Here is a 15,105-nt window from a genome sequence, read left to right on the forward strand (position 1 = left end):
ATCACAGGCTCTTCAAACTCAAATCAGTCTCAAAGTCTTATTGGAGCACTACTGTTGTATATGATGGTAAATGCTGCCACCATGTGGACATCTTTAAAATTGCCAACAGATTTTGTAGTAGTAGACTGCTGGGTCCCAGTCTCCCAAGGCAGACGGATTGCCTCCCACAATGTTCAGCATACTAGTGCTGTTGCCCTAGATCTGGGTTTCCAGAGGTTAGGTTCCAATTACAGCTTCTACTGGTAACTGGATGTAAGTTGGGAGTCGAGAGTTAAGAGATGTCACCAGGGTCATAAAGTAGTAACAGGATAGATGCGTGCAAGAGGCACCCTGCACCATGATCATTATCAACGCACCCCTGCAGTCCACACAGACCACTGCAGATGTATTTTTCGATCTTGTCTCATTGCTGCTACTCCCCAAAGGGCTCGGAAGGCGAAGGTCGAGTCATGCGTCCTCCAAAACCTGACCCGCCAAACCGGAAGGTTGTTAAGAAGCACGCTTAACTCGGAAGTCAGCCGCACCAATGTGTCAGAAGAAACACCGTTCACTTGACGACCGAGGTCAGCCTGGTAGCGCCCGGCCCCCACAAGGAGTCGCTAAAGCGCGATGAGCCAAGTAAAGCCCCCACAGCCAAACCCTCCCCTAACCCGGACGACGCTGGGCCAATTGTGCGCCGCCCTTTGGGACACCCGATCACGGCCGGTTGTGATACAGCCCAGGATTGAATCCGGGTCTGTAGTGACACCTCTAGCACTGCAGTACCTTAGACCGCTGCGCCACTTGGGAGGCCTAAGACAGCCTGTTTCTGTCTGCAGTAAGGTGGTATTGGTATGGTGTGTTAAATCCCCTGTCCTGCCTTGAGCCTGGTGCAGTTGAAGCATTGGTTCATGGTTGTTGTGCAACGCTGGTTATGGAAATTAAGGTGGCAGAGTGACAGCCTGGCTCAAGGCAAACAGTAAGAGCCCTCTCAGTACGTTCATTAGCAGGTGTCTGGGAGAGATGAAATTAGCCTTGGGGTGATTACTAAATGGAGGGCCTGAGTGTTTTGAATATCCCTCACACAGCACAATCACTCAGGAGTAAGCTCTTTGCCAGATGTCTCTACCACCCTGGGGCTACGCAAGAAATCACAACTGTGTGCTGTGCTCCTCATATCAGTGAACAAGCACGTCAATCACTGACCTTTGTTCTCTCACCCCTGGGCTGAGGGGCGCACTGATTACATTTACATATCCTCACGGCTTCTGATTAGTGAGACCGAGTTTAAATATTGAGAGTCTTGAGAAGCTTTTTCTTTGAACACGTTCACACACACACACACACACAAACACACACACACACACCACCGTTCAAAAGTTTGGGGTCACTTAGAAATGTCCTTGTTTTTGAAAAAAAAACAATATTTGGCCATTAAAATAACATCAAATTGATCAGAAATACAGTGTAGACATTGTTAATGTTGTAAATGACTTTTGTAGCCGGACACAGCTGATTTTTTATGGAATATCTACATAGGCGTGCAGAGGCCCATTATCAGCAACCATCGCTCCTGTGTTCCAATGGCACGTTGTGTTAGCTAATCCAAATGTATCATTTTAAAAAGGCTAATTGATCATTAGAAAACACTTTTGGCAGCTTCAGCTTCATTAAATAGTACCCGCAAAACACCAGTCTCAACGTCAACAGTGAAGAGGCACTCCTCTATCCAGTGTCTGTGTTCTTTTGCCCATCTTAACCTTTTCTTTTTATTGGCCAGTCTGAGATATGGCTTTTTCTTTGAAACTCTGCCTAGAATGCCAGCATCCCGGAGTCGCCTCTTCACTGTTGACGTTGAAACTGGTGTTTTGTGGGTATTATTTAATTAAGATGCCAGACTTGTGAGGCCTCTGTTTCTCAAACTAGACACTAATGTACTTGTCCTCTTGCTCAGTTGTGCACCGGGGCCTCCCACTCCTCTTTCTTTTCTGGTTAGAGACAGTTTGCACTGTTCTGTGAAGGGAGTAGTACACATCGTTGTACAAGATCTTCAGTTTCTTGGCAATTTCTTGCATGGAATAGCCTTCATTTCTCAGAACAAGAATAGACTGATGAGTTTCAGAAGAAAGGTCTTTGTTTCTGGCCATTTTGAGCCTGTAATCGAACCCACAAATGTTGATGCTCCAGATACTCAACTAGTCTAAAGGACAGTTTTATTGCTTCTTTAAATCAGGACAACAGTTTTCATCTGTGCTAACATAATTGCAAAAGGGTTTTCTAATGATCAATTAGCCTTTTAAAATGATAAACTTGGATTAGCTAACACAACGTGTCATTGGAACACAGGAGTGATGGTTACTGATAAATGGGCCTCTGTACGTCTATGTAGATATACAATTAAAAAAAATATATATATATATTTTTTTAAATCAGCTGTTTTCAGCCACAATAATAATTTACAACATTAAGAATGTCTACACTATATTTCTCATCAATTTGATGTTATTTAAAAAATGGACAAAAAAAAATTCATAATTGCTTTTCTTTCAAAAACAAGGACATTTCTAAGTGACCCCAAACTTTTGAAGGGTAGTGTACATTTGTACCAGGTTCAAGGTTCAATGCATACTGAAATTCCTCACACATCAATAGCTGTCAAGAAAATCAGTGATCATGTAAACTGTTGTGTTTACTGATTTCAGTGGACTGATTGAAATGTTTCTGATGAGTCAGGAATGGACAGCAAAAACTATACATGTTGGGTTTAAAAGTAATCCACTGTAATGCATTTTGTACTTGCATGGGGCTCATTAGGAACTGTTTCCAAACGCTTACTTCTCTGCTCTCTGTTAGACTACACAGGGGCAGCAGTGACTCATGTTTAGAGACTGCAGCAGTCACCATTGTGATTGTGAACTAATTCTGGGACCCACACTTGAACTAGTCATAAACATACTTTTAAAAAGGTCATCTGTATACTCCACACAAGCCTTTTAATGGCAACAAAAAGTTTGATAGATTTCCTTTAATCTCATCTTTTGTTTCTGAAACAGTACTGAATCAATCTAATATTATTGAAGAACTACAATTTACAAAACAAACAAGTCAATTAAATTGTCACCAGTTCATGCAAAATGATTCACATACTAAATATTGAATAAATAATGTTCCTGATATTGTAGAATATCAATTGTTTGAAATAGATAGCTCAAGTGCCAGTTCCAAGCCTTAATTCCCATGGGTGGAACTAGGCAGAGGAGTGTCCCCCTACCAGTTTGTCTATATGGGTAAGGTCCACCTCTATCTATGGAACAGATTTATGTAAAACTACTCAAACACACAGGCCTGGCAGACTTTCATTAGGAATTACATAGTGTACCGAGGAGCAATCTCTCTTACAACTGTCGCTACAGTGGGGCTCTATTAATCATTATGACCTTCACTTACTGAGACCTTCCATTATCGTAAAAGAACTGGAGCGTCACCCTGCCTGCAACAACGTACCATACAGTAGTGTAGGAACCGACTGTAGGGAGGAGGCTGTTCTGTGGCACAGGAGAAATGAGCAGCACACAAAGACATGGACATACACCCATTACAGAAGTGTCTCATTTCCATACAGAATGTACTGTATGTGTACGCCCTCTCCTTCATTTCTCAAAAGTGGAACTGTTTTGACCCAACATGAACTCAATACTCTATTCAGCGCATGCTTGGCATCTTTAAAGCTGATGTACAGCTTTCAATCACTGGGCTGTCAGGGCACAGGGAAAGTACGGAGTAAACTCTTAATTTACAGTTGAGCAACTGAAATTTGGCAGCCGCTCGCTAATCCAATTCCACCTCCAGTTGTGAGTGTTGGGTTAAAGGATCCATGGCAACTACTGTAGGACGATGTGGATCCAGCTGCAATAGCCCATCTAAATATGGATCAACATAGATTACCACCAAGAGGCCGTCAGGATTCAGACAACATGTTACAGAGCACTGGCATCATCTTCCATTGGTAGATAAGGTGTGGCTAAATCCTTGGGAAGAAGATATAGCACCTTGCATAGAAACAATAGCAGGCGAAACAACAACAATCCACTGGGTGGACAGAAAATGGTGTGTGCGTGCGTTTGGGGTGGAGGGGGACTGTTCATTGACTTAAACGCTTTTCACTACACCCATGAGGCCACGTTGACTTTTGTTTGAAAAAGGTACAATCAGATAAAAATAAATCCCTACAGAGTTACATACATTACGCTGTTTTCTGTCAAGGCAATGTCTAGATGGCTATGTGAGCAATATCTTTCACTTCAGAAAAATGTTACAGATCGCTACTATATTTAAAAATAGAGAACTGTGCAGACGGCACATAGTAGTCATTATGACTGTTTCAAACGTCGATATCAGCATCTGACATTCAATTAAAGTGCGGTTGAAAGTAATTGACCAGTAGAGGGAGATGTGATGTTTCATACCCCTTGTTCTATATTCATCACCAGTGGTAAAACTATTCAAGGTTGAGAAGAAACTCTATTCAGACATTCACTCTGACATATAATAGACCATATGTTAGGCTATGCCACCTGGAGGTTATTTGCAGTCAAGTTAGTCAAAGGATGCTAGCACCTTCCGGCCTTTCAGGGGTTGAGGGGGTCGGAAGTTGTTCTCCATGCGTTTCCTGCCCTCTTCCTCCTCTCCGCTGAAGAGCAGCATCCTGAACTTTCCCATCTGTGGAGAGATGTTTGGAAACAGACAGAAACACCTTGTAGTCCCTGGCTGCAGTGTCTGAGGGAGGAAAAACACAATAGTCTCTTACGTAAGAAGGGCTTTTCCCTGCTGAGTATCCCCAAAGAATTTCACAATTAAAAAAGGTCAAAACGTTTCCATCCATGACGTTAATCAGCTCCCAGGGATCAAAGGATTGTGCCCTGGAGTCCTACACTAAGGGCAGCGAAGGAGCAGGGAGGGAGCAGGCTCCCAGGCCCAGCACAGTCAGCCAGGCCAGGAACAGAAGTATGCAGACAGCATGCCGATGGGCCAAAGGTGACTTTAATTACGTTTCCCAGTGCCATCGCAAAAAGGCTGAGAACACAAAACAGGGCCAGCCCAGGAGGGGACCTGGAAGGCATGCAGTCACCTCCCTGGTAAACAGCCTATTATAATGGCAGTGGTGTAAAGTACCAAAGTAAAAATACTTTAAAGTACTACTAAAGTAGTTTTTTGGGGTATCTGTACTTTACTATTTATATTTTTGACAACTTTTACTTCACTACATTCATAAAGGAAATAATGTATTTTTTACTCAATACATTTTCCTTGACACCCAAAAGTACCCGTTACATTTTTCAATGCTTAGCAGGACAGGAAAATAGTCAAATTCACACACTTATCAACAGAACATCCCTGGTCCTCCATACTGCCACGTATGCTTCGTTTGTAAATTATGTCTGAATGTTGGAGTGTGCCCCTGGCTTTCCGTACATTTTTAAAACAAGAAAATGGTGCCACCTGGTTTGCTTAATATAAGGATTTCTTTTGTATTTATACTTTTACTTTTGATATGTAAGTATATTTTAAACCAAATACATTTAGACTTTTACTCAAGTAGTATTTTACTGGGTGACTTTCACTTTTACTTGAATCATTTTCTATTAAGGTATCTTTACTTTTACTCAAGTATGACAGTTGGGTACTTTTTCCACCACTGTATAATGGAGCAGAGCTGGGCATGCACCCCGACTTCAAACAGTCTACTTCTCCACATCCATAACACAAGATCCCTGACACAGTACTCACTTATTGCCCTAAAGCTGTAGACTGCTTTCTTGATGATAAAAAAAACAAGAAAAGACGAGATAATCTCTCCGAGTTAATAAATGGGTCTTCAATTATCCATTTAGCTATAGAAGACTGTGGTTTGAATTCATTAGAACTACTAAGCGTAAAGTAAATATTTTAAATGAATGAAATGGTCTAATAGCCAATTCCACCATTAGAGTAGATAGACTCACCTCTTTTTTCAAGCTATATGAGCACATGCAAGGGATAATCTAGCCAACAGTAATTCAGAGAATATGCACTGCACAGCTACATAGTAAAGGATATCGATGTGTGCGTGACTGTCAAGAGCTCAGGGGTAATGCCCACTGTTTGAATGGAGCTTAAGCTGTGACACCTGGATCCACAAAGAGGTCTTTCACATCTAGGGTTCCCACTTGGATTTCAACAGGCCATTGCTGCAGCCCGACTGAGTCCCCCCCCCCCCACACACACACACTGCATGGCATCCAAGAGCCACACATGCAGTAATCCACTCACAGCCTTTGCCTACTCCCCTGGCATCCTCCAATCAAAGCCCTCCGTCTGGAGAAGCCACAGTAACATCATAGACGGCTCAAGGACAAACCCAGCTCACTCACTAATGGTCATAAAGACTTCACATCGATAAGCAACTATATTGATGTTTCAAATCATTAACCATTCACCATGAAAAGAGGAGAGAAATGAATTGGTCTATTGTCAAACAGAAACTGATAAGTAAAAGTATGTCAAGGTTCACTTTGATGGCTTACTTGCAACAATATGGCTGCGTTTACACAGGCAGCCCAATTCTGATATTTTTTCAAGAATTAGCCTTTTGCACGATCAGATCTTTTCACATCAAATCTTTTCTAGAGCTGATCTGAAAATATCTGATGTGATTGGTCAAAAGACCAATTAGTGGGAAAAATATCACATTTGGGCTGCCTGTGTAAACGCAGCCATAGTGTTGCAAGTGAGCCTTGACATTCTTTTACTTATCAATTTCAAAAGAATAAATTCAACAGACACTCCCACACTTCAAAATAAATCTGTAAAAATCTCAGTGCATTTTTCTTTCTTGAACTTTTCTCTGGTGTTGATGGAGTAAGGGCAGATGAAGTGCAGATGAAGGGTAGAACACCCACCATCAGGGCAGACGCCTGTCATTCAAATGGTTCATCATTTACATCATGACAAACGCAGTGGTTCACTGTGGTTTCCCTAGGCAAAGACCCCACATTTCCATAAGCAGAGATATCTCCATATTGGTTAGGCCCGGGTAGTACTGATTCACCCCTACCCAGATGGTGAGGGCTCCCACCTGTTTCTCTGAGACTATGATTGGCTCCTTCAGAACGATCCAGGTGACACTCTCGTGAAGAGGGGGCGTGGTCAGGGAACCCGGGTATGTCCAGAAGTGTAGGCTGTTAGGTAGGAGGCACTTTGGATTGAAACCTTTGAAATCTGCAACGCTTCCCTGGGTGCAAATAGAACAAAAAATAGCATGACAAATATGGATTATGCTACACTTAAGATGAGTCTTTTATCAGAGTATCAACATATCTTTCAAATGCCCTGTTGAATCATTCGAGTCACTCATCAGGTGATTCATTCTTTTGCATTATGACTTACCTTAAACTTCACCATGTATAAAGCATCTGTTATCTTGTGTAAACCGCTGTGTTCATCTCCGATCTGTAAATAAAACAGGTTCCCTTTTTATCTCAACCTTCTAACATTAGCCCAAACAGATTGTCATATGAGAAAATATGAGGCTTTCCATTAACATTCGAAATATATACACAGTAGATTATACACATTGCCACAATGATATATTGATATGTTTATTTGACCATCATGTACTGTATGCATACTCGGAGTGCACAAAACATTAGGAACACCTTCCTAATATTGAGTTGCACCCCCTTTTGCCTCCACTGCCATACCCCATTCAAAGGCACTTAAATATTGTCTTGCCCTTCCACAGTCAATCGCACACATACACAATCCATATCTCAAATTGTATCAAGGCTTTAAAATCTTTCATTAACCTGTCTCCTCTCCATCTACAATGATTGAAGTGGATTTAACAAGTGACATCAATAAGGGATCATAGCTTTCACCTGGATTCACCTGGTCAGTCTCATGGAAAGAGCAGGTGTTTCTAATGCTTTGTACAGTCAGTGTCTACATCAATGTGTTATCAATACGATACAAAAACACATACATTATATACTTTGTATTATTTAAATACATTCTCTATAAAAGTGCGCGCCACATTTTCCACATGGTCCTGGTATGAATGAACAATTTGCAACACAGACACGTGTGAACTGTTTTGTCCTCTCTGTTCAGACATAATATCATAACATGTTTTTACATTGTTCCTTCAGTGATTGCTGGTCTTCAGTCTAATCCCTGTTAAACAGCCCTGGTGAAGCAGAAAGAGATTCAATTCCAAAGCAATTTACTGGCTGACAGATGAACAGCTGCTGGCTGGTGCCGGGGGAGATCCTCTCACCTCTAAAAAGATGCCAAGGACAGCCAGGCCATCGGGGGCTGCCGCTGCCTCCCCAAATGTCTTGTACTTGTCTGCGTTCCAGTGCACCAGATGAAGCTGCGTGAGGAAACAGGGAGGAGGGGCAGCAGGGTTAGGGACAAGCCTGAGACAAGCACCCACATTCAGGGAAACACTGCTTCTTTGTCTCAGGTACTAAACAAACCAGTTACCTATTATAGGAGGTCAACCGAACCAGAGAAGGGAAAACTACTTCTTGGCAAATATAGATGCAGATGTACAAAGCATTCAGAAAGTATTCAGACACCTTGACTTAATCCACATTTTATTATGTTACAGCATTACTCTAAAATATATATTTTTTAAATCCTCAATCTACACACAATACTCTATAATGACAAAGCACATTTTTGCAAATGTATTAAAAATATAAAACAGAAATACCTTATTTACATAAGTATTCAGACCCTTTGCTAGGAGACTCGAAATTGAGCTCAAGTGCATCCTGTTTCCATTGATCATCCTTGAGATGTTTCTACAACTTGGAGTCCACCTGTGGTAAATTAAATTGATTGGACATGATTTTAAAAGGAATACATGTCTATAAGGTCCCACAGTTGACAGTGCATGTCAGAGCAAAAACCAAGCCATGAGGTCAAAGGAATTGTCCGTAGAGCTCTAAGACAGGATTGTGTCGAGGCACAGATCTGGGGAAGGGTACCAAAACATTTATGCAGCATTGAAGGTCCCCAAGAACACAGTGGCCTTCATCATTCATCAAACTGAGCAATCGGGGAAGAAGAGCCTTGGTCAGAGAGGTGACCAAGACCTCGATGGTCACTCTGACAGAGCTCCAGAGTTTCTCTGTGGAGATGGGAGAACCTTCCAGAAGGACAACCATCTCTGCAGCACTCCACCAATCAGGCCTTTATGGTAGAGTGGCCAGATGGCAGCCACTCCTCAGTAAAAAGGCACATGACAGCCCGCTTGGAGTTTGCCAAAAAGGCACCTAAAGGACTCTGACCATGAGAAACAACTCGTTGGCCTAAATGCAAAGCGTCACGTCTGGAGGAAACCTGGCACCAATCCCTACGGTGAAGCATGGTGGTGGCAGCATCATGCTGTGGGGATGTTTTTCAGCGGCAGGGACTGGGAGACTAGTCAGGATCGAGGGAAAAATGAACGGGGCAAAGTACAAAGAGATCCTTGATGAAAACCTGCTCCAGAGTGCTCAGGACCTCAAACTGGGGTAAAGGTTCACCTGCCAACAGGACAACGGCCCTTAGCACATAGCCAAGATAACGCAAGAGTGGCTTCGGAACAAGTTTCAATGTCCTTGAGTGGCCCAGCCAGAGCCCGGACTTGAACACGATCAAACATCTCAAGAGACCTGAAAACCTGACAGAGCTTGAGAGGATCTGCAGAGAAGAACGGGAGAAACTCCCCAAATACTGGTGAGCCAAGCTTGTAGCGTCATACCCAAGAAGACTCAAGGCTGTAATCGCTGCCAAAGGTTCTTCAACAAAGTACTGAGTAAAGGGTCTGAATACTTATGTAAATTTGATATTTCAGTTAAAAAAGAAATTTGGGCAAAAATGTAATAAAAAAAAAACTTTTTGCTATGTCATTACTAGGACATTGTGTGTAGATTGATGAGGATTGTTTAAAAGAAAAATCAATTTTAGAATAAGGCTGCAACGTAACAAAATGTGGAAAAAGTCAAGGGGTCTGAATACTTTTCGAATGCACTGTATGCCGGGGAAAATGGGGTTACCTAGGCTCCGTCTGTGTGATAGGGGAAACACTCACCTCTGAAGCGTAGGTCTTCCCTCCGACGGTGTGCTCTGAGCCGTGGCTGCCCTTCCCGCCCCAGTGGAAGTGGAACTGTTTCAGCCGGTAGGCGTTGTCAAGGGGGCCTGCCCTGATTACTGTCAGGGCAGAGGACAAGAGACATCAGTCAGCCACTGCCACACCTCTATGCCTCGTGCCTAGCATGGTACCACTGCAGAGCACAACACACCAGACAAGCAGGCAAGAACCACCACACACCAGGCCTGGAAGAGCAACTCAACATGGCAACACCTGCCACTGCTCATTAAAATCACTCTCACTAAGCTGACAGACAGCGGACACTAGCGGACACTGACAGACACATAAGGCGCCTTGTCCCACAACCACACTGTTTACTACTCTTCCTAATAACTATCTACCTACAGTACTAGAGAGCATTTGGCTAAACAGGTACTGTATTAAAACAACTATGTCCTCATGAAGGCCTTACTTTACCTGACATAAGACAAATGAGAGTATTTTGAGCCTGTGTCTTGATATGCCTAGGATTTGTCCCATCACTAACTGATCTAATTGGGGTGGTGCTGGGGATAAGGTCCCTAGGATAGACAGTGTCTGGGCTGGGCTCTGTTTGTGACAGTGTAGGACAGTTTGTCGCTTTACTGAAGAGTTCCAGGGAGGCCAGGGCAGTAGGTGACAAATTCGGTCTGATACCACTGGAGCAAAGCACACACGCACACACACAGGTTCACACAGTCTACCCATATACACACACAACGAGATCTTTGTGATGGCAGGTGAAGAGAATGCCAGAGAGCGGAGTGTCACAAGATAGGTTTCCTTCCTTCCATCTAATTGGCAACAGATTATGCTAATATTCTAAAATAATTTTCCCACCAAACAGACTTATTGTGTTTGTGATGACGTAGTGCACATAAAAATCACTTTTGCAGTTAAATTCCCCATGTACCAAATAAACAACTACAAGTTCAATGGGTTTCCATTGCATTTTCCATTCTCCTGATGGTTTTGTCACAAAAGTTGTTGCGTTATATAGCAAATGTGCCCACTCTGGTCTGGGCATGTGTGCTCTAGCCAACAGCTCACAGACACAGTGCTTCCTACATGAGATTATTATGGATAAGAGCAAGATTATTTTTATTTGTCAAAGGGCAGCCAAGCGTCGAATCATCATGTCACCAGAATAAGACCCTCAATATCTATTGGAAATGAGCATCAAGCTTAGTGTTGCAAAGGCAAGGCATATTACCAGCAAACTACCAGAATGTGTGTATCTTGCAAGGATTTGATGTAATCTATCACAAGACATCTAGTGGCCCTTTTGTGTACTATTTATCGCTGGCCCTCTGTGTGGCCTTATCACGTGTAAAATAGATGAAATAATTAAATAAGATTTACAAATAAAAACATACAATGACAGCTGTTAAACATTATCCAAAATATAAAAATCGGTAAATTTAGTGAATACCATTGGTGTTTAATACGAGGGTTTCAGCATGAAATATCCTTTATATATAAACCCAATAATGTTTGTACCATGTTGTGCTGCTGCCATGTTGTGTTGCTACCATGTTGTTGTCATGTTGCGTTGTCATGTGTTGCTGCCATGCTGTTGTTGTCTTAGGTCTCTCTTTATGTAGTGTTGTGGTGTCTCTCATCGTGATGTGTGTTTTGTCATATATATTTTTATTTTGTCAGTAACCTACTAAACTGCATGCTTTCCTGAGTTGTAGTGGGAGGACCACACAACATAATATCATTGCGTGACTCCAAGTTTGCTTCGATAGGATGGTTTCTAGATCAATATTTGCACAAAGATATTTCCGCTATTTCTCGCATCATACATTTGACTTACAAACAAAGATCACACCATGTCAAATGGACAAATTGTTTGTTGACATTTATAAAATTGTTCCTGCATTTGTTTCCATCAGCCCGTTCTGGACTTTTTTTTCATGCGTCGAATAATTCATCCGCATGAAATGGTTGGGTGGATAAGAATGGCACCTTGGTAATGTGTGCTTTAGAGCATGTTCATACGTTTCCTGAGTTAATGATACACTAGGCATGTACACACATGTACAAAAAGGCACACACACACACACACACACACACACACACACGAGGACACAACCACAAAAGGGAAACAGGACAAAATGGGCATGCCTAGGTGATGAAACTTCTAACCAGCTCCTGATGGTGAAAGGATAGGGAAGCCTATCCATCATAAGACCATGTCATGCAGAATGGAACTTCTTTGTTTGGTTTCTGTGAATTTGTTTTCATAGTGATCTGCACCTTAGCCAAACAGCCGCACTTTTTTGGAGACAGAAAACAAAATCAGTTGTGGCTATGGCTATTTTCCTTTTGAGGAGGGCCTTTTTCAAATTAAATGGATTTGTCACATGCTTCGTAAACAACTGGTGTAGACTAACAGGGAAATGCTTACTTACGGGCCTCTCCAAACAATGTAGAGAGAAAAAATTATAATAATAAGGAAAAAATGCACGAGTAACAATAAGTTGGCTACATACACAGGGTACGAGTACCAAGTTGATGTGCAGGGGTATGAAATCACTGAGGTAGAACACCTTTTTGTTAAGATCGAACACCTTTTTGTTGTACAGTAGGCGTTCAGTTACCACTTTTCAAAATACAAGCCCAAACTTATTTGGTTGTCATTCTATTCAGACCGTTGGTTCCTATTACCTTTTCATGCCACAGAACCAAAGCGGCTCTCCCCATTTTCTATTTGTCTATGACTTTTGTTAACTTCGACTGTCAGTTTAAAAACAGATGTGACACAACCAGGAAGATTACCTGATGTGGTCAGATGTCTGCTCTGGCAGACAGACACTCCTACAGTTAAATACTGGCTTCACTATATCCACCAAAACACATCTCACTGAATCATACAGTCCAGTAGGAGTGGCCTTAATGATATACAAATGTAGGTGGTCTATCCATCAACCACATTTTGATGGTGGTTGTGATGGAGTATGCAAATCCAAAACATATTTTGAATGGATAATATTTAACATTTGAGGTTTCCTGGCAATAAAAGTAAATGCTTTGTCATTTAGGGCATTAGGCTTCCACAATCTACTTCACTGCTCAGAATGGACGAAGGTGGAGAATCTGGTGTCACTGATCCTTAAATTAATCTGCATATGTAGGTAGGATTGATTGGCATAGGTAGGACTGCATCCACTAAATAAGTGTCACATGTGCATGCAAGGGTGGTGGTTATAGCATGACAGTACTACTACACAGTACCCGTAACATAATAGTGTCCCCTTACCAATACAGTGGTTGTGTTGGCTAATGTCAAAGTCATGAGTGATAGAGGTGCCCAGAAACAACCACCCACCAGAGTGATATACAGTGATAAATACCTCCTGGGCTGGGTGACTTTCACACTCAGTCAAAGTTGAAGGGTCGATGATCGAATCTGAAACAATACTGTATCTCAATATTGCTTGTATTTATGTCCGCATTTTCTCTGTGAGAGAGGATTTCCACTCAGGGATGATTATATGGTCTACAAAGGATCTCTTCCCCTCCGTTGCGGTTACCTGTTTTGTCATCGGTGTCATCAAACTCTACGGTCACAGAGTGGCCGTTGTTGCAGATGTTGATTGAGTTGCAGTGGTCGTAGGAGACGAATATGGGAGGCAGGCTGGCGTCGTATACAGTGTCCTCAGGAACTATGTCTATGGGAGACTGGCGATTGCCCTGGGCGATGGGGTAGTCTTTGTGCCATGCATCTGGACCTTAGAAACAAAGATGGTCAGAGCTGGACATGACATTATGTAACGAAAGGAGATCAGATCCATTAATTCACCATTTTATAAAAACTGAAGAAAAACATGACATTCTCAATTTCACACCAGGACATAACATTCTAGGTTTCTGCATCAATCAACACACTGATCATAGGTCTCAATACCTTAACAATACTGATACACTCCTAGAACTCAAAGACTTGCTAAAACCTGCTTGTTGAATAGATGACTAAATAAGGTGGCATGCAGGTTAAAGATAATTGGGCTAATCTCGTATTAACAGTTACTGTAACTCTCAACGTTAGCACTATTGTCTGAGAATGCCAATGCGAGATCCCCACCCAGAACGTAGCAAACCAGAAAAAAATACATATTTTTTTTAATTAGCCAATCAGTCAACTGTCGATTCTTAATAAAAGGTGGTCCGATGCAGACATAGTTCAAAACATAGATGTGATTATAGACTATTGCCAATAGAAAAGCATTTAATCAAATATGCATCCAGTCTTGCAGAAACAAATGCAGTCTTTCCCGAATGCCTGTCACTCGCAGCGACCGAGCGTCCCCAAACAAGGTCAGCGCTGTGCTACGGTGTGCTCTACAGTAGGTTACATAGCGATGCTCTCCCAGGTTGGTAGGTTTTACTTACCATCCTGCTCTCCGTATCCCCAATGATGTCCTGTCATTGCGAGGATTCCGCTTAGATTCACCTTCTCTATATGCTGACTGACTCTCGACTCACAGCCCAGACGGTACGAAATGATGGGATAAATGGCGTGCCGAAGATGAAGTGCTGGTGTGTGAGCAGTGTTGATGAAGTCTGGGAGTGGAGGTTGGGAAGGATGATCAGGTGGCGACGTATGGCAATCGTAATGAGCTTTACTTGCCACGCCCCCTTTTCAATTACCCTGCTTGATTTCTGTTACTGTACTTCAAAACATCTATAGAAAGACCCCTCATTTATGATAATTAGACCTAGTACAGCAGCCAATTAAGATACACTTTCCTCTGAACTAACGAAATAACATGTCTCACAACATGTTTTAATGATAATGCATGGCACATATTTCAATGGGTATAGTGTTGTTTTGCTTTTCCAGCTTAAACCCATAACTAATATGTATGATTATATAATCAACATTTAAAAAGTCGCATCTAAAAGAACACATCACATCTTACTATAATATGTCATTCAAAATTCAAATTCATTGATTAGTC

At 42.1% G+C, this 15,105-nt stretch overlaps 1 protein-coding gene across 2 annotated transcripts; it reads right to left on the bottom strand.

Moving 5' to 3' along the window:
- Positions 1-2,989: 2,989 nt before the first annotated feature.
- LOC139576181 (carbonic anhydrase 7-like) lies at positions 2,990-14,740 on the bottom strand. 2 transcript variants are annotated; one of them, XM_071401936.1, is made up of 7 exons: positions 14,537-14,713; positions 13,678-13,875; positions 10,100-10,218; positions 8,294-8,389; positions 7,405-7,467; positions 7,094-7,249; positions 2,990-4,698 (listed from the first exon to the last, which is right to left on the bottom strand). In XM_071401936.1, the coding sequence occupies exons 1-7, from the start codon at positions 14,571-14,573 to the stop codon at positions 4,576-4,578; spliced, it is 792 nt and encodes a 263-aa protein (XP_071258037.1). In that variant the 5' UTR covers positions 14,574-14,713; the 3' UTR covers positions 2,990-4,575. The 2 variants fall into 2 exon arrangements, with proteins under 2 accessions (XP_071258037.1, XP_071258038.1); XM_071401937.1 differs by having other exon boundaries at positions 4,470-4,755; positions 14,537-14,740.
- Between the last annotated feature and the right edge of the window lie 365 nt (positions 14,741-15,105).

This window comes from Salvelinus alpinus, chromosome 5, assembly GCF_045679555.1.
Source record: "Salvelinus alpinus chromosome 5, SLU_Salpinus.1, whole genome shotgun sequence".
NCBI classification, from domain to species: Eukaryota; Metazoa; Chordata; class Actinopteri; order Salmoniformes; family Salmonidae; genus Salvelinus; species Salvelinus alpinus.

Coding starts and splice junctions, on each gene's coding strand:
- LOC139576181 (XM_071401937.1), bottom strand. CDS start 14,573: ATGACAGGACATCATTGGGGATACGGAGAGCAGGATG. Junction 13,876..14,536: donor GGGATACGGAGAGCAGGATG/GTAAGTAAAACC, acceptor TTTGTTTCTAAG/GTCCAGATGCATGGCACAAA. Junction 4,756..7,093: donor TCATAGTCTCAGAGAAACAG/GTGGGAGCCCTC, acceptor TTCCTCCCTCAG/ACACTGCAGCCAGGGACTAC.